Source organism: Anguilla anguilla, chromosome 2, assembly GCF_013347855.1.
Source record: "Anguilla anguilla isolate fAngAng1 chromosome 2, fAngAng1.pri, whole genome shotgun sequence".
NCBI lineage: Eukaryota > Metazoa > Chordata > Actinopteri > Anguilliformes > Anguillidae > Anguilla > Anguilla anguilla.
The window spans coordinates 29,022,626-29,041,105 of NC_049202.1; the positions used below are offsets into that span (position 1 = coordinate 29,022,626).

At 40.6% G+C, this 18,480-nt stretch overlaps 1 protein-coding gene and 1 long non-coding RNA gene across 3 annotated transcripts in view; one reads left to right on the forward strand and one right to left on the reverse strand.

The window, feature by feature from the left end:
* Nucleotides 1-700: 700 nt before the first annotated feature.
* Nucleotides 701-18,480, forward strand: part of col9a1a (collagen, type IX, alpha 1a) — an 82,904-nt gene continuing 65,124 nt past the window's right edge. The window contains exons 1-5 of one of the 2 annotated variants that reach the window (XM_035403049.1): nt 701-936; nt 15,691-15,779; nt 16,607-16,681; nt 16,785-16,823; nt 16,913-16,975. In XM_035403049.1, coding sequence (XP_035258940.1) covers nt 888-936; nt 15,691-15,779; nt 16,607-16,681; nt 16,785-16,823; nt 16,913-16,975 — 315 coding nt within the window. In that variant the 5' untranslated portion in view covers nt 701-887. Of the gene's footprint in view, nt 937-14,969; nt 15,059-15,690; nt 15,780-16,606; nt 16,682-16,784; nt 16,824-16,912; nt 16,976-18,480 lie in introns of those variants that run through there. The other variant, XM_035403050.1, reaches the window with a different exon arrangement.
* Nucleotides 3,369-5,015, reverse strand: LOC118219715. The gene is made up of 3 exons (XR_004763829.1): nt 4,952-5,015; nt 3,778-3,874; nt 3,369-3,407 (listed from the first exon to the last, which is right to left on the reverse strand). It is a non-coding gene; the product is annotated as an uncharacterized LOC118219715 (long non-coding RNA).

The window sequence follows — 18,480 nt, forward strand, 5'->3', positions numbered from 1 at the left end:
TAATATATTGATGAACTCGATGGCAATGTAAATAACGGTAACGTTAAGGCCAGTTCAGATCAATGATTCGCAACGAGGCGAAACGGTTTTAGAATGTTGCAGAGAAAATTGCAGCGGTGTGAACTGGCTAGTAGCAGAGCCGTTGCCTGCCCTGAGGTTTTAAAAGACCGTCCTTGTCAAATCGCCAAGTGCAGTTTTAGAACGTTTACAATCAGACGTCTTGGAATTTTGCAAGTTGCACCCAGTCTCGTTGCGAATCATTGACCTGAACTGGCCTTAAGTTAGCTACACTGCAACGTTGCAACAAGGCAGCATTGCATTCGAGAGACGGTTTGCGAGGTCGGTAGCGTTAGCTAGCGTTTTTTTCAAATTGTTAGCCGACATTAGATTGTGTTAATTACATTAGCTAGCTAGCTAACGCAACGTTACCTGTATGAGAGATGGATACTGTGCGCAACATTGTCTAGACTAATGTTGTCTTTCTTGACATGGTCCGGTAGCTAGCGTTAGCTGTGCAAATAGCTATGTAATTTAGTAATAATAATAATAATAATAATAATAATAATAATAATAATAAATGTATTTTATATAGCGCTTTTCATGAACTCAAAGACGCTTTACAATAAGTGGTACATACATATATACATACATACAATGAAACATACAATTCAGAGACAAAAAAATAAAAATGGGGGGGGAAGGCAAACATCAAGGGAAAGCTAGGGAAAAGAGGTTGGTTTTAAGACGTGATTTGAAGGAGGTGAGTGAGTCAGCGGTACGGATGTCAGGGGGGAGGGCATTCCAGAGTTTGGGGGCGGAAACTGAGAAGGCGCGGTCGCCAAAAGAATGGCGCTGAGAGGGGATGATGGTGAGAAGGCCGGCAGTGGATGAACGTAACTGTCTGGGTGGCTGGTAGGGGAGCAGGAGATCAGCGAGGTAAGTGGGCGCGAGGCCATTTAGGGATTTGTAAACTAGGAGGAGGAGTTTGAATGTGATGCGTGATGTGATTGGGAGCCAGTTTAAATCTTTCAAGATAGGGGTGATGTGAGACCGGGAGGATGTGCGGGACAGTATTCTTGCGGCCGAGTTCTGAACCAATTGTTTGTGTAGGAGACGGGAGGGAAGACCAGTGTGGAGTGCATTGCAGTAGTCCAGTCTGCTGGAAATGAAGGCGTGAATGAGTTTTTCTGCATCGGGATGGGTGAGAGAGGGTCTGAGTCTGGAGATATTGTGCAGGTGAAAAAATGAAACCTTGACAGTGTTGTTGATGTGCTTTTCAAAGGAGAGGGATGGATGGAAGACAATGTGGAATATTGGACTGTTGGCTTTCCATACCAACAGAGTAGTAAAGTTACATTGTCATTAAATGTAATACGAAATCTACGTCAACAAATAATATGATCTCTCATGTTACACAAAAAGGGTTCCATAACTCCCCCAACCCCCCCTTTCTCTGTTATTGTAACGCATGCAGACACCGGAAAAAACAGTACGCTGCTCACACACAAGTGAGTTGAAGAGCGAGCCTGTTGCGTTAGTTCCGCCTACCCTCTCTGGCGGACCAACCACTGATGGGTGATGAAAAACGCGTCATTAACTGTGCGCCGCTTGTGATTTTTTTCCCGGGAATGTCGCCACAGACACCAAGTTTTTAAATCATGAATTATGATAATAATAATAGTATAAATTAATATAAAAATAGGCTCAATCACCATTGTGTTACCCAATGCAGCGATAGATAGTGACTTAACAGACATTTATTTTAATGAAAATCTTCGAGATTATTACTTTAAGTAATTCACATCACAATTTGCTTACCAAGAATGATGACACATGGAGTGCTTGGCAAAGTCAGTGTGGTAAGGTTGAAGCATTACATTACATTACAGGCATTTAGCAGACGCTCTTATCCAGAGCGACGTACAACAAGTGCATTGGTTCACGATGTAGAGGTGCAAAAGAAACACTAGAGTGAAGTAAGGATCGTAGTGCCAGAAGTGACCACATCGATCAGGACTCCAGCCCTGTAGAGTAAGCTGTTCAGCAAACAAGAATCCTACCAAGTACAAACTAGCACTGGAATCACATTTGCCTAATCAGACAAAAACAACAGTCCTGCCAAATACACTAACGTAATCATATTATCCTAACTAGGTATAGTGAGCTAAACTATAGGCTAGGGAGGGGTGGGGAGAGGTGCAGCCTGAAGAGATGAGTCTTCAGTCTGCGTTTGAAGGTGGTAAGATTCTCTGCTGTTCTGACCGCCACGGGGAGGTCATTCCACCAGCGAGGGGCCAGGACAGACAGCAGACGGGAGCGGGAAGTACAGACGCGAAGATGGGGAGGTGCCAAGCGTCCAGAGGTGGCAGAACGGAGAGGTCAGGCTGGTGTGTAGGGTCTGATGATCCTCTGGATGTACCCTGGTGCTGACCCCTTAGCTGCCTGGTATGCAAGCACCAAGGTCTTAAATTTGATGCGAGCCATAACAGGCAGCCAGTGGAGGTCAGTGAGCAGGGGGGTAACATGGGAATGTTTGGGGAGGTTGTAGACCAGACGTGCTGCAGCATTCTGGATGGGTTGCAGGGGTCTGATGGCGGATACTGGCAGACCAGCCAGTAGTGAGTTGCAGTAGTCCAGGCGGGACAGGACCATCGCTTGAACCAGGAGCTGGGTTTCGTAGGTGGTGAGGAAGGGGCGGATTCTCCGGATGTTGTACAGGAAGAACCTGCACGTTCGACTCACCGCCGTGATGTTCTGGGAGAGGGACAGTCTGTTGTCCATCACCACTCCAAGGTTTTTTGCGATGGGTGATGATGACACCACGGTGTCCCCTAGGGAAATAGAAAAGTCAAGAAGGTTAGAGGATGGAGCAGGGATGAAGATCATCTCCATCTTACCTGGGTTCAGCTTAAGATGGTGGTTATCCATCCAGCTCTGGATGTCCCTCAGGCAAGCAGAGATGCGAGCAGAGACCTGAGTGTCAGAGGGGGGGAAGGAGAGAAAGAGTTGGGTGTCATCGGCATAACAATGATAGGACAACCCATGGGCAGAGATTACAGGACCAAGAGATTGGGTGTACAGGGAGAATAGGAGGGGACCAAGGACAGAGCCCTGGGGAACTCCTGTGGCAAGGGGGCAAGGTGCTGATACTGCACCAGCCCAGGCGACTTGGAAGGAGCGACCGGAGAGGTAGGACTCAATCCAGTCTAGTGCTGTGCCACAGATCCCCATAGCTGCCAGGGAGGACAGGAGGATGGGGTGGTTGACTGTGTCAAAGGCAGCAGAAAGGTCTAGGAGGATCAGGACAGATGAATGGGAGGCTGCTTGTGCGGCGTGAAGCGACTCACTGACCGAGAGGAGTGCGGTCTCTGTCGAGTGGCCAGGTCTGAAGCCGGACTGGTAGGGGTCTAGGAGGTTGTTCAGTGAGAGAAAAGAGGAGAGTTGGTTAGAAGCAGCTCGTTCAATTGTTTTGGATAGGAAAGGGAGAAGGGAGACAGGACGGTAGTTCTGGATGACAGAGGGATCCAGAGTGGGCTTTTTCAGCAGTGGGGTGATGTGGGCCAGCTTGAAAGAATAGGGGAAACATCCAGAAGACATTCAAAACATAAAATAAGACAAAATAAAACAGACACCTAAGTGGCAGCAAGTGTATGTATTTGCTTTTGACAAATACATTATTCTCTTGAGAATAAAGTTAATTCTCATTATTAATGTAATATCTAACATACTGCTAGCATATTTATCACATTAAAGGTAAAAAAAAAAAAAAATACTCACCTCTTTGTGGATTAGTAGTTTGTCTGTGTTGTCACCGAGATATTTGCCGATGCTGGAGACCAGCTCCAAGGGGTCTTTGAGTTATCGGTCTTTAGGTCTTTGAAATATGGGAGGAAAAGGATGTTCTTAATTTTAAATATTTTGAACAGCCATCATAGGGACATGGTATTTCAAGACCATTCATATGAGAATTCTGGTGGGAAACAAGCTCTGTAACATTTCGACACTGTTTGCTGCAACAATCTAAAGCATATTTCAAAGGCACAGAAATATAGCGGTTATAACGTGCCTGGCTGTATCCTTGTTTTGTGGTGAGCCCTCGTGACATGCAAGTTAAAAGCATTAGGCTATAAGATGAAAATCTTTTGCCACACATAGGGAAACCACAGGGAAAACTGGCCTTATTAATATTCCTATGTAGCCTACAATGTTTAACATATGAAGTTACAGATGCTTTTAAAATCACACATGTTACAAGTGAACACCATTGCTAATGTTACTTCTGGCAAAAATCGATGTCAACTAGCCTTAGCTGACAGAAACGTGAGAGGCAGTTACAAGGAAGAGGGTACCGTTAGCAAGTCTTCAGCAACCCAAATTGAGATGGCTATGACACATGGTTTGCTATGACGCAAGGTTTTCGGCTGTAAATTTTGCCAATGGCAGACAAAGCTTATCTGAAAACAAGCACGTTATTAATATAATCTCGTTAAAACAAGAATTGGAGATTAGGTCCACAGGCACTCCTCCTGCACACATTTCATGGCCCTTTTTCTGCTGCTCATTTTAAAAAGTCCACACAGGCACTCCTGCACACGTTTCCTGGCGCTTTTTCTGCTGCCCGTTTTGATAACGTTAGCGAGCACAGTAAATGACTTTATGCATCTTAGATCAGGAAAAGCTCTAACCTTGCAGAAACGGAATATATGCGTAAGCACACAACAGATAAAAATCATTATTTCACCCTACAAAAGTTAACTGTGAGCTTATTATACTGTTAGCTATCCAATTGGCCAAGTTTGAATTACTGCCACCAGCTGGCTAGGTCAATTAAATAATAAATATAACGTTACACTAGAGATCGTAAACAGACCGGCAGCCTAAATACTATTAAACTTTAAATGGTTAACTACGTCAAAGATAGAAAGATTTAAGATTAACATATGTTTCTTACCACAGAGTTGTCTCACCGCTCCTGCGTGTATCGCACGTACATCTCACCATGGCACCCACAATGCATCGCGTTTAAAGGAAAAAGTCCGTGAAAAGGTTATGAAGGAATAATGCGGTTAAAAATACTAGTATACGTACCATAAAATTACAGATTTTCTAAACAGTGCAATCTGTACTGTTCAGCTTTGAGTGGCGTTTATTGAGGAACTCTGCCTCGGAGATCACTTCCAGCACATCTGATATGTAGTAAAATATAATGCCAAGAGGATGAGGCCAAATGAAAGCATTCTTCCCTCCTGACTGCTGCATGCAGCTCACCTCCATTTCATGACCACCACCTTGAGGACTTGCCGCACAAAGGGTTGACCATCATACTTCACAAGTATGAATTTCCCATTCAGATCATGGGGGTTTTCTTCGGCTTGGGGACTCATGGAAGGGACCTCAGTTGTATTCTAGAAGTCCACTTTTGAGGGATTATGACATTGGAAGACCTCTGGTCTGCTACAGAAACAAGAGATTTCCCTGTGCTGGATTTTGCCAAGTAGTGCTGAGGTCACCTGGTGGATTTTTAGTGTTCCTTTCACAACTGGAACATCGTCTAGAAGAGCCTCATCATATCTCTCAATGTATTCATCAGAGATCCAGTAGTACTTGATGCTTGACTCCTTTTCCTTTAACAGGTTGTACAGATACTCTGGGGTCTGCGCATCTGCACCTCTTTGAACAGCAGAGTCTGCAGTGTGTTTCACAGCCCCACCAACACTATCAGGAGCCCCTTTGCCATGGGACTTCTCTGAGAAGTTCCCTGTCACACACTTGATGCCGGAGAGAAATGGTATTGTGCTAAGAAGGTAAAAGTTCTCCTTATTCCTGTACTGTGTGACAGGTCCATCATTCATGACATGTAAAGTTGTGGGGGGAGAATTGCACCTCTCCCTCACATACTTCAGCACCGGGTCTAAGTGGGCCCATATAGCACGTTCATCATGCCAAAGAGATGAAGAGATGGTGGCATATGACTGACATCCATGTGCTGTATAGGCCACACGTGTGAACTGTGGCCTGTTTCCTGCTTCCTCCGAAATTAAAAGCTTGGACTTCGCTATTCAGCTTGCATGAAAACGTTTCTGAAAAGTACATGAATGCAAACTTCATCCTCCATCAGGGTTTCTTTTAATCCTCTGCACTCTTTGGCTTAGTGTAACCAGTTGAAGTGATGTTTAGCCAGAGAATCAAGTGGTTGAACAGCTCCAATCGGTCAGACCATGTTCCACTTTGAGTTGTCTTAGCAAAATTTGCGAATGTTCTCTGTCCATCCGATTTGTCTCTCGTGACCACTGCTGCCATGTAACAGGTACTTCCTCCTGATGTACTGCCACCTCGATGCCATTGTAACAGCACTTCGCACAGATCTGATACATGCACTCCTTGCTTTGTGGATCACATACAATTGAAGTCAACAGCTCTGAAATGCTGGCAGTTTGCAGCAGACCTTTCTGCTGCAGTTTGTCTACTAAAAGCTTGACATTTTCATGGTTCATGCATGCACATGTGTTCCGATCTGATGCTTTGGGTGGTGTCACAAAATGGACAGTAGCGAACAAACTGTCTGTATGACTGCAAGAAAGGCTTTTTTATTTCAGAATTAAACTGAACATGGAGCTCAGTGAGGGGTTTAATTAGCACTCGCCTCTGTTGTTGTTTTTGTTTTTAGTTATTGTATCCTTTTTCCCCGATGGCACGCGGCTGTTCTCGTCCAGACAGAGAAATTTAACAACTTCTTCCTTTCTCACCAGGGAAAGTTTTTTTGGACCCCTTGGCTTGTTTCTTTCATTGACTGTTTTTTTGCCTTTCCTTAACCTTTCTATGGACTTCCGCAATTTCTCAGAAGTTTTTTTTGTGGTTGGCAATTCCCTTTTCAGTTTTGGCATTTTCTTCCGTAATTTTGCCTTCTCTTTTTGAAAAATTCTGCAGCGTTTTCTGACCTTTCTTTCTTTTTCTGCTGTTGAGGATGCTTGAGGTTGCTCACCATCCTGCAAATTCATGTTGGGAATAACCTGATCAGGAAGGTTAGGCTGAGCCTCTACTAGAAGAACAATTGGATCATCTGCTGATGAATTCATAGATTCAGGTGTAAAGTTCATTATTTTGTCCAGTGCCCTGTGCTTTTTTTGGTAGCTCCTCCATTGCTGCCTTGTTTTTTCTTGTTGTGCCTTGGAGAGCTGACTGGTGTTTTCAGTATTTTCCCCTCATTCTTCCTTTTTTGGTAACTAAAAAAAATATTGAGATTCAGGTGACTAAGAGCAAAACATGCTTACCAAAGACAATGTAACATACCTATGAAGTTTCAGACCCCTGTTATTTAAATCAATAAAAATATATGGGTAATATTATTTTATAGTTGAAATATTTAATAGCATGGGTAATAAAAACTATGCTCTACTCTAGTACTGTAAGTATTGTCATGTAATAACTGTGTAGTTACCATGAAAATGAACATTACACCATAATGAAATATACAGATATACACAAAGAACCCAATACCTTGCTTTTTTTGGCAAGGTACTCTCTGCCCTTGCAACTGGATCATTTTTGAAAAGATCTCTATGCCGTGCTGTTTTTTCTTTGCTTGATAATGGCATCTACAAAAATGAATGAAAAAATATTAACTTAATGGAGCAATATGCAACTTTGAGTATCAATTTTGGTTATATAGTCTTATATTCTTGAAGAGTAGGACTTTTTCACCTTTAAACAACTTAATATCATACAGAAAGATGTATATATTTAAGAAAATGTATTTAATATCTTCAAACACATTAATTAACATCACTTTTTTCAATTGATTTAACTGTAATTCTGGTCGCGCCACCTGACATATTGGTCGCACCACCTAACAGGCATTAACTTGGACACCTATATACATTTTTGTCCTTGTACTCAAGGTTATACATATATATTTTTAAATCAAATACACATTTTTATAATAACAACACATTTTCATAGTTTTCCAGGGGTCATACCATCTGACATGGTAAGTTGAACCAACCTCACCATTACTCAAAAACGTCAAATTATGTAATATTTATGGGAGAGTTACTAACCTTGTTATTGCATCACAGGGGTCCTTTGGGGTCTTCTGTGTCATGTCACACCCTGGCTGCGTCCCAAATTACGCCCTATTCCCTATATAGTGCACTACTTTTGGCATCAGCCATTTTGTAGTGTGTCCCATCTGAGAAACAAAATTGTAGCACACTATATAGTGAACTACTTCCACCCCACAATGAACTGCAAAATGTAGGGTACAAGCACTGTACACTATCCAGAAGCCCAAAATCCCACAATACGTTTTTGTTTCAACAAAGATGGTGGTTGGAACAAGCAAGCGGTAGCTAATTGTATAAATGCAAGCTGTCCATAGTTATGTCAAATCATGAATTATATTTGCATGTTTGATAAAAAAAAAGCAGATACATCAGGCAGTCTGCAGAAAAACTTGGCCTTGGGCAGCACTGGACCTTCCAACAAGACAATGATCCGAAACATACAGCCAAAGTGGTCAAGAAATGGTTAACAGCAAACAATATCAACGTTTTGGAGTGGCCCTGCCAGAGTCCAGACCTGAATCCCATCAAGTATCTGTGGAGGGAACTAAAGACCAGAGTGATGGCAAGGAAGCCTTCCAATCTCAAGGACCTGGAGATCTTCGCAAAAGAGGAGTGGTCCAAAATCCCAGTGGAGACGTGGCAATTATAAGAACCGTTTGACTTCTGTGATAGCAAATAAAGGCTTTGCCATTGATTACTGAGAAAGGGTATGAATAATTTTGGACATGGAATGTTTTGTCAAAATGTGTAATATTTTTCATTAATATCTCTAACCGTCTAATATCTTACCGTCTTTTGTCACCTTCTTATGTCATTTCCAGCAAATAAACCTTTCACTCCTCATATGCAACTACTGTTTGTATCACACCGGATAGAAGCATCACTCCAGTGTTAGCAGTTCATATTGCCTTGAACTCAAGGGTAATTGTATAACAATTTGTGATGCTCCTATCCGGTGTGATACAAACAGTAGTTGCATATGAGGAGTGAAAGGTCTATTTGGTCACCTTTGGAATGTATTTGCCACGGTGGCTCTTGGAATTGCAGAAGCCCTTGCAGCAGCGCTGGGTGGGCGGTGGAAGAAAAAGCGGGTAGGGTTGTGTTACTGGCACACTAGATGAGTCCTCCACGCTGATACTCTCGCCGTGCACCTCGTAATGCCCCCTTACTATGGTATAAAGGGCTAAAGTGGCCATTAGTCCCAGGAAATACTGCTACATTGCTGTCATCGGTGATGTAGAGACTGGGGCCATGTACCTTTTCAAATGTTTCTGCAAGCTTATCAAGTGCAACACACAAAGGAGTCAAGAACTTCCGAGTCACACAAATTGGACAAATTAAATATCAAAATCAAGTTTGGCCCGTGGCCCGTTTTTTCATTTCCTATTATTGATCTGAGCATAAAATCGAAAGTATGAAAAACAAACCGTTATTTGTTTTTTTGGTATCAGATTCATAAACGAATAACGAAATAACGAATCATTTTTCATTTTCCGATTTTGGATTCTTAATTGAATATGAAAAGAACTAATGATACACGGATTTCTGTGGCCCGTTTTTTCATTTCCTATTTTTGATCTGAGCATAAAATCGAAAGTATGAAAAACAAACCGTTATTTATTTTTTGGTATCAGATTCATAAACGAATAACGAAATAACGAATCGTTTTTTCATTTTCAGATTTTGTATTCACAATTGAATATGAAAAGAATGAATGATACACTGATTTGTTGGAATACAGCTTGTTTAATATTTGTGAGGTAAGATAGCCTATATTGTCTCTTGTAACTTGGTGTAATTTTGATATAAATGCTTTTAATCTTTCAAGACCTAAGGCTGAAAATGGCTGTTTGGGCGTGTCTTTGCGTTTTTGGCTGTAAAGCAGTAATATATTGTTCTGTAATGAAATGCCATATGTCTACTGATTCAGCACAAATTCAGCTTCAGGGATGCCAGTTATTGAATTGTACTATTCAACAGAATAATAAAACAATGTGCTATGTGAAAGAAAAACACAAAAACGTAACTAAAAATTTCACATTGTACAAAAAAACAAAAAAACAACAAATCACACAGATCAAAACAACTTGAATTGAAAAAATTAAACAAATAACCCTGCTTGAACATTTGGCAGTTCTTATTTATTCTTATTTATTGTTCTGTGTCCACTTTTTCAGCACTGTTTTTCCATCTAGTGCTGGTGATAGTCAAAGTGGCAGTCTCTAAACAACTGAGTGCAAACAACATTTGCAGTACTTCATCGGCCATAAAATACTTTTATCGCCATGTTTACCTTCTCCTTAGCTGTCGATCTGTCACGTTACTTTCGGGATTCCCTTATCTCTAACCAACCCCTCTTTCGATTCGCTCTGCTTTGAAATCACCTGATTGGCAGAATTGGCTGCCAATCATTAGTAGTGTGACATCAGCAATGACGATACACCAAATGGTGGCTGACATTAGGGGGGTGGGGGGTTTCCTGCACCCGCGGTGTTGTAATGGTATTTGATTTTTGCACTAATCTACCCATCTCATTTGCAGTGGCCCTGGCTTTGCATGAGTCTCAGCTTCCCTTCATTTGGTGTGCGGTGTGGATTTCTCTTTTCTGTTCACTTCACTCTCTCCCTCTCAGACGCCCGTAGTTGAAGGCGGGGCTTGGCAGCAGGTGGTTGCGTGGCTCTCCGAAGCACAGGCAGTGTGGTATCTTCAAACACATCGTTGTAATTAGTATAATAAATATTTTTAACATTTAAATTACGTGCAAGTTGTAATAAAGAGCATTTTTGCATTCTATGAATCATACCTCAACTGGTTTTCTTGAACCTGAGTTTTCGGGTATTACAGCTACACTTTCTAAATTAGTTTCTATTTGATCAAAACAGAATTCCCCTCTACTATATGTTGAGTTCTTTCTACTCGTTAAACAGAAGGTGGCAAAGTTCAGTCATGACTTATTGTGCTAGTGGTGCAATGTCAGGTCACCACATTTAGTTTTTTTTTTAATTCAGTCAAATTGTGTAATTCAAATAGTGTAGTTTGTATAAAATATATCAAGAATTCGACTTAGAAACTTCAGGCACACTGCTTGAAAGAAAATATTTTAAAAGCATTTATGGTAGTGGCATATCTGCTGATATTAAATAAAAATGCCGACTGGTTTCAACATTGCAGGGTCTTCATCAGGGTGTAAACAAAGAATGGCTCATTTGTAGATTCTGGATAGGGATGAGCAATTCCTCGATCACGTTCCTTCAGCCCATTGTTGTCTGCGTTTCCACCGCGGTATAAAGACCCGCGAAGATTAGGCAAATTAGTCCGCTGATGTATGAAAAAGCAACGTCGTCGTCGGTCCATCTGTCGTATGATTTCTTCTGTAACTCCATACTACCACCGAAGTACAATATTTTCCAATAACAGGACAGCCCAGAGGGGTTTATTCCACTTATACAACAGGTTACCAAAAATGACTATATATGGTTACTTTAGTATTTATTGATTTTTATCGACTTAATCACCTGAAATTGAAATATTCTTCCGCAGCCGTTTGGGCATATTATTTTACCGTTGTCAAGCAAAACTCTCGTTGGTAGTTCAACTTGGACCGTTGTTATGCAACAAACAGGATATAACAGGCCAACAGATTATAACTGTTTTATATATCCTCTCAAACACATTCATTATGTTTTTATGTGAACATTCACTTTCATGTCTTGACATCCGAGGCGACAGAATGCATTCACATTCCACAAATAACTGGTAACAACATCTATAGCAGAAAACATGCACACGTTGTAAACAATTTACTGTTGAATTGATTCATTCAACTCTCATCGTCATTTCCATATAATTGCAAGAATAAATAGAATGAGAACTCGGACTTGCGTGAAAATGTAAATTAATATTGCAGTGGTACAGCCACCGTTTGCTTTCATCTTTTAAAGTTACTGCTAGCGGAGCAGCTATACTTGAAGTGTGCCCTCCAGATGCGAACCATGCACCATAAATTAGAGTCCATGTCTAGTCTTCCTGGTCTTTTTGTGGAATTGAAGAATCGCAGAGTAAAATGATGGCAGTTTGAAAAAGCAAAAGGGATGATTACTAGAATTAACCTGTTATTTTAACCTGACAAAAAGTTTGGAAAGTGATTTTTTCCTGTTTGCTTTTACTATATCCCCGATGTAAATTATGCAGAACTACCGCATACCTCACATAACTGTGTCAAGCGTTTTGATTCACTTATAACGGGCTGACAAAGAAAATGCGGATGAAAATATTCAGCAACCAAATTAAACCGTTTGAATGTTTTTGCTACGTAATATGCTGTCCCAGCACAAATGCTTAATATTTTATAAAACAGACTGCTAAAGCAAGAAAACAAGAGCACACGTTATAATCCTCAATCTTAATTTCTCATCTGTAGACGTTGGCAGGTTATAACCAAAAGTAGGCTACTGCGCCACATAACATAAAAGTTTGAATTCAAGTTATTCTGAAAATAATAAATCGGATTTGTGGCTGCAGATTTTTAAAAATGGTGGTTGAAATAAAATTCTGCGAGTGCTCGACCAATCAGAAATGTTCGCGCTTGCGCCCCACCCCAAAAGTTCCGGTACTTTTGGAAAGTACTACCCCCAGAGCAGGGACTTTTTGGGAGGTAAAATAAAGTCCCCGGAACTTAATTTAGACCCTGGTCCCTGCGGTGAAAACGCACTGAGTTCCTCAAAAGGTTCCTAGTTCCTGGGGAAAGTTTCTGTGGGCTATGGACTGTCAATCAATACCATGTGACAATGTCCATATATAGTGTGACTGTAAACAATAAATGTTAAGTAAAATAGATCGAAAATGTTCAGTGTAACAAATAAACAAAAAACGAAATCAGAGGGTGGATTATAAATGCGATAGAGCTGAAATATGCTTAGACAGGTTCCTATTGGTTTTAAAAGTAAAGTCTGTAATCCACTTCCTGATTTAGACCAGGAAATGTCATAGCATCAAACTGACAAATCCAAAAAGTCTCCCTTTGTAGAAGTTTGAGTAGCCACGAATAGACGGTTTGATAAATTGCATTCCTTCTACCAGCAGTAAAGATTCGTTACTTGAACTCCCTAAAATGTATTGCCATGGCGTAATCAAAATTCTGTGTACGTATGGCATATTTATGTTCAGAGGGCTATATTTTAACGATCTGAACGCACGGTCTAAAGCGCATGGCGCAAGTGCATTTAGGGCGTGTCCAAATCCACTGTTGCTAGTTTAACGCGGATAATCTGAGCGCAAAGTAAGGCGCAAGGTTCAAGGGTTGTACTTAGTCTCTTAATAATAAGTAATCATAGGTGGTTTTTGGCCGTAACATGAAATAAACCAATCAGAGTGTCATCTCCCATTCCCTTTAAAAGCCAGGTGCGCTTGCACCTTGGCGGATTGCTATTATAATGGCGGATTTGACAAATAGTAGGAAAGAACGCTTCTCTCCGTTGTATTTTTGTTGTATGTTGTTTTCTTAATATCGCACGTTGTGCACCCGCCTATGTAGGCGCATGTTACTATTTTAATAATGCACCCTTAAAATAACAGTAAAATACTGCGCCATTGACTTACGACTAGGGGCTCTATCTTACACCCGGCGCAAAGCGGCGCCAAGCGCAACGCAAGTGTCTTTGCTAGTTAGTTTCAGACCGACGCAGTTGTCATTTTCCCGTCCAGCGCCCATGTCGTTTAAATATAGCAAATGTACTTGCGCCCATCTGAGCGCCCATGGGCGTGTTCCTCTTAAAATGAGTTGTGGTCAGGCGCATTGCTATCTTGAGGCAGCGGAAAGCGATTGCGCGATTGACCAACAAAAACCTGGGGCTCTGGGCTATATTTTAACGATCTAATCGCAGGGTCTAAAGCGCATATGGTACAAGTGCATTTAGGGCGTGTCCAAATCCACTTTTGGTAGTTTATCGGCGGATAATCTGAGTGCAAAGTAAGGCGCATGGTTCAAAGGGGTTGTACTTAGTCTCTTAATTAATCATCGGTGTTGTCAGAGTTGAATTACTCAGCGTTTATAATGTGAATACCCAGTGCTAGACCGAAAATGTTGTAAACATACGCAGGAATAAAACTCACACGACGGACATTCGTTCTGCTCTTACTGGAGTTATCGTAGAAAGAGAAACTTTATTCACACATGCACAGTTATATATGCACAGATCACATGACAATCTCAGCTCATCTCATTTGTTGTTACCATTGTCCACCCTACCGAACCTGCATTTACTCATTAAGTTTTGCCTATGTAAAAATACAGTACAACAAAATACAGAGGACACTTATTTCGTACACGCCAACAATAGGTGTGCTTTGGGCGTAACATGAAATGAACCAATCAGAGTGTTATCTCCCATTCTCTTTAAAAGCCAGCTGCGCTTGCACCTTGGCTCATTGCTATTATAATGGCGAATTTGCCAAGTAGTAGGAAAGAACGCTTCTCTGCAGAGGAAACGGATCTGCTCGTGCGCGAAGTGAAAGCTAATTCTGATAAATATTATGACTAACCATTATGACTTGTATTTTTTTTTTTTTAATATCGCGCGTTGTCCACCCGCCTATGTAGGCGCATATTACTATCTTAATAATGCGCCCTTAAAATAACAGCAAAATACTGCGCCATTGACTTAAGACCAGGTTTTTGTTGGCCAATCGCGCAATCGCTTTCCGCTGCCTCAAGATAGCAATGCGCCAACAATGCGCCTGACCACACCTCATTTTAAGACCAACACACCCATGGGCGCTCACATGGGCGCAAGTACATTTGCTATTTAAACAACGTGGGCGCTGGAGGGGGAAATGACAACTGCGTCGGTCTGAAACTAGCAAAGACACTTGCGTTGCGCTTGGCGCCGTTTTGCGCAGGGTGTAAGATAGAGCCCCCTATCTTCAAGACGCGTTTTGGTCCGTCCCACGTGAAAACAACCACAAGGACAGAGGGGACGATAAACCATAGGCTATAGGTGGTATTGCAATTAATGAATTGTTTTGGTTTATATATTTGTTTTGTTTTGAAAGCAAAAAATTCCTTCCTACATGTCTGAGCTGTCTGAAGTAAAATTTCATAGTGCTATAGTAAATATTTTCAGTTAGCAAAATACAAAAACTTTTTATACCGACTCCCCTAGTTCATACCTATAAATAGTATATTGCCTGGGATTCAGTTCTTTAGAAAGTATACTTTAGTAGCCTATGTATTTTAAACCGTGATCTAAGTTTAGCTACTTCTCGCAAGTGAGGTGAAACTGCATTAGTACATTACCTGGGATTTAGTACAAAAAAAGGTGTAGGGTACTTAGGTCATACTTTTATTTTTTTTTAATTGTAAGGGATGCCATTTTCTGACAGATCGCTTAAAGGAAAGTACAATTTCTGCTATGAATTTCCCGCCAAGGATTTCAGGCAAAGCTGCCTGTTTTGAGTTCCCTCCTCCCAGATACCGGTTCAAGATTCCACCAATCTGTACCTCCAGCGAAGGTCGTCAGGAGTAGACATGAACCCGCTCGTCTGTAGCCCTGCTTCATTTAGGAGGATACTGTCGAGGTCCGTGAGCCCAGCTAATCACAAACTAAAGAACATTTTATGCCTCCCTTAGACATTACAGCGATCATGGCTACAGGCACAGGCTGCCGTGGGCGGTTGGTTGTGCTTTTTCTGCAGATGGTCTTGATTTGCTCAGCCCAAGTAAGTTAATTTAATTTTTAATTTTCTATGATTTTAAGTTCAGTTATTTTAGGTGATGGTTTTTGTTTTACTGTTTACATTTTTGTTAATTCCGCTTGACCTCAGTACCCTTTGCCCTCAGTTGATCAGCCAAAGCAAGTTTTGGGCTTTTTATGTCGAATCCTTATAGTCAAGATCTTTTAGCATTTTGCATAGATAAATAAATGGTGGCATCTGGTGACATGTTCTGCAAACTATTTACACACGCTGTATATATATAGCCTACATGCCGACCAACAGAATAAATATGTAACCTACAGGACATAGACTAATTGACATTTCTCAAAGAAGCAGTAAGAAAATGCAGACTTTGCAATGCAATTGGCTATTGTTATATTTCAACACAGCCCACAAGCAAGACTTCACTAATGCATATAGATGAAGTAGGCTACTCTGCTTAGAAGCTGTTTTTTTGGACTACTAATTTTAAACTCGATGTTAATTTGAAAAATGTAGCCTATGCATGGTAACCTAATTGAGTTTGATAAGTAGGCTAATCTTGCTACCCGTCTAAAAATTTTATTTCAAGGCCTATTGTGAGGGAGATTTTCTCTGCTATTTTCTGTGTCGTTCTTTGTTATTTAATTGTTGCAGCCGTGCCTAAATAGCTGTAAAATGGAACGGTATTCAAAGCGAAAATCTAACGGTTTTGTAGTATGGGATCAGTTTATGACACATTCAAGTAATCGCTGATAAAACCAATCAATGATTTACACATGTAGTATTAGCCAGGTATGCATATGGGACACGTCAAGATTGAAAAATAATATTGAAGTATTCCCTTGCAGAGAGGTCTACCTGGTCCCCGAGGTCCCCCTGGTCTCTCAGGACCCGCAGGCGTTCCTGGAGTTGATGGCATAGATGTAAACATTTCATGATTTTATATAAATAAATAAGTATTGGCACTATATAGCCTATACACGCATGCGTGCGTTATTTTGAATGTATGGTTTTATGTCATTTTAGGGAGACAGGGGAGACGACGGCACAGATGACACCACTCCTGTAAGTAACGTATGAAGTAATTGAGCTCATATTTTAAAAATATATTTTATTTGTATTCAAGACGTTTTCATTACTAATTTTAATGACAGGGTCCAGATGGGGATCCTGGCCAACCCGGATCTGCAGGACTGCCTGGAGAGCCCGGAGCCGACGTAAATATTCTAATGTTTTGAATTAATTAATTAATTAATTTGTTTATTTAATATAGGCCTACCTTTGACCGTTTAGGCTACTTTTATAAGGCAAACGTTGCCCGTAACGCGATTATGGTTCCTTTATAATAGCATAGGTTTATATTTTCAGTGGGCTATGTGATAACTCTTGTAACCTCAGGTTACAATATGAGAATTTTGTGAAAAAGTTCATGCTTTTCATAAAGAAAGAAATGATCCACATAGTGTATCACATTTGGCAAACCGAATCATCCCTTTTTCTGACGAAAGCAGTAGGCTACTTTTTTATAGCTCAAATAATTGAGCTTTACTTTAGATTACAAATTTAGATCGTGTTAAAGTGTAAAGTGCAGAATGTACTGCGCCCATTTCTAGTTCGAGCCTTGATGCTGAACGGACGACTTTTATGAAGCGGTGAGGTGAGGGATTTGCAATTGATAGGCGGCAGTGACTGTTGGAATGGATCGTGTGGCAGCCTGCTTACTGGATCAAAAACAAAAGTATACTTCTTTAGAGAGCGAATATGTGCGAAGCTTTAAATGCAGGTGAATAAAACATTTACTTGCAGAGCCCTGTGAATAAATATATTCTTGGATCAAATTCAAGATTTCCCTTGAGTGTGCCGCAGTAGATGCACAGACAAGGTCTTTGACGATTAAACAGTAACGTGAAGAGAGACGGATCGATGGCATTCTTATTGAGCTGAAAGTGTCTGACTGAATGATCGTTCGCAAAATTGTGTCGATGACTCAACTTTTCATTGAATATTTCAGTTACAAGCTCACAATTACATTTTGCACTTCCAATATGCGAGAATTTTATTATTATTATTATTATTATTATTATTATTATTATTATTATTACTATATATATATATTTTTTTTTTAAATGTATTTTTTGCAAACAGATGTTTTAAAGACAACAGTGTAGCTCAGTTCCATTGAATGTATAATGATTTTCCAATGTATAATTTTGCCTGGATGGCTGTGTTCTCTGCCACTGCAAGAATGTGTTTGTTATGATTGAAAACTGTTGCTGCTTCCTTGAACTTAAATTACAAATACAAAGTAAACATTTTCTCATATTAAATCCAAGTAAGTAGCTTGAAAGGTTTCTCCACAATAACTCCTCTGATAATCAATCCATGCCTGTGGCACATAGATTGTGGGAGCTTCTTGAATGTAATAGGCAAAAATGGTTGGAGAAAGAAATTACATATTAGATTAAAGTGTGATCTAGCAATAAAAAATTTGTTTTCAGTCCCTTAGAGGAGTCCAACCACAAGCTCATCATTGTGTTGCACACTTTGATTGTTTTAAATATATGCCTGGAACTGGCAAAAGGTGATGAAAGTTTTCTGCTAAGAGAGAACATTAAGAGCGTTTCCACTGTCTGTCCTCTTACATTAGGGCGAATGGTGTGTTTCTTTACTTCACTGTTGTGATTTTATTATTCGTCTTTTGATTTGAACTTTTCTTTTAGTG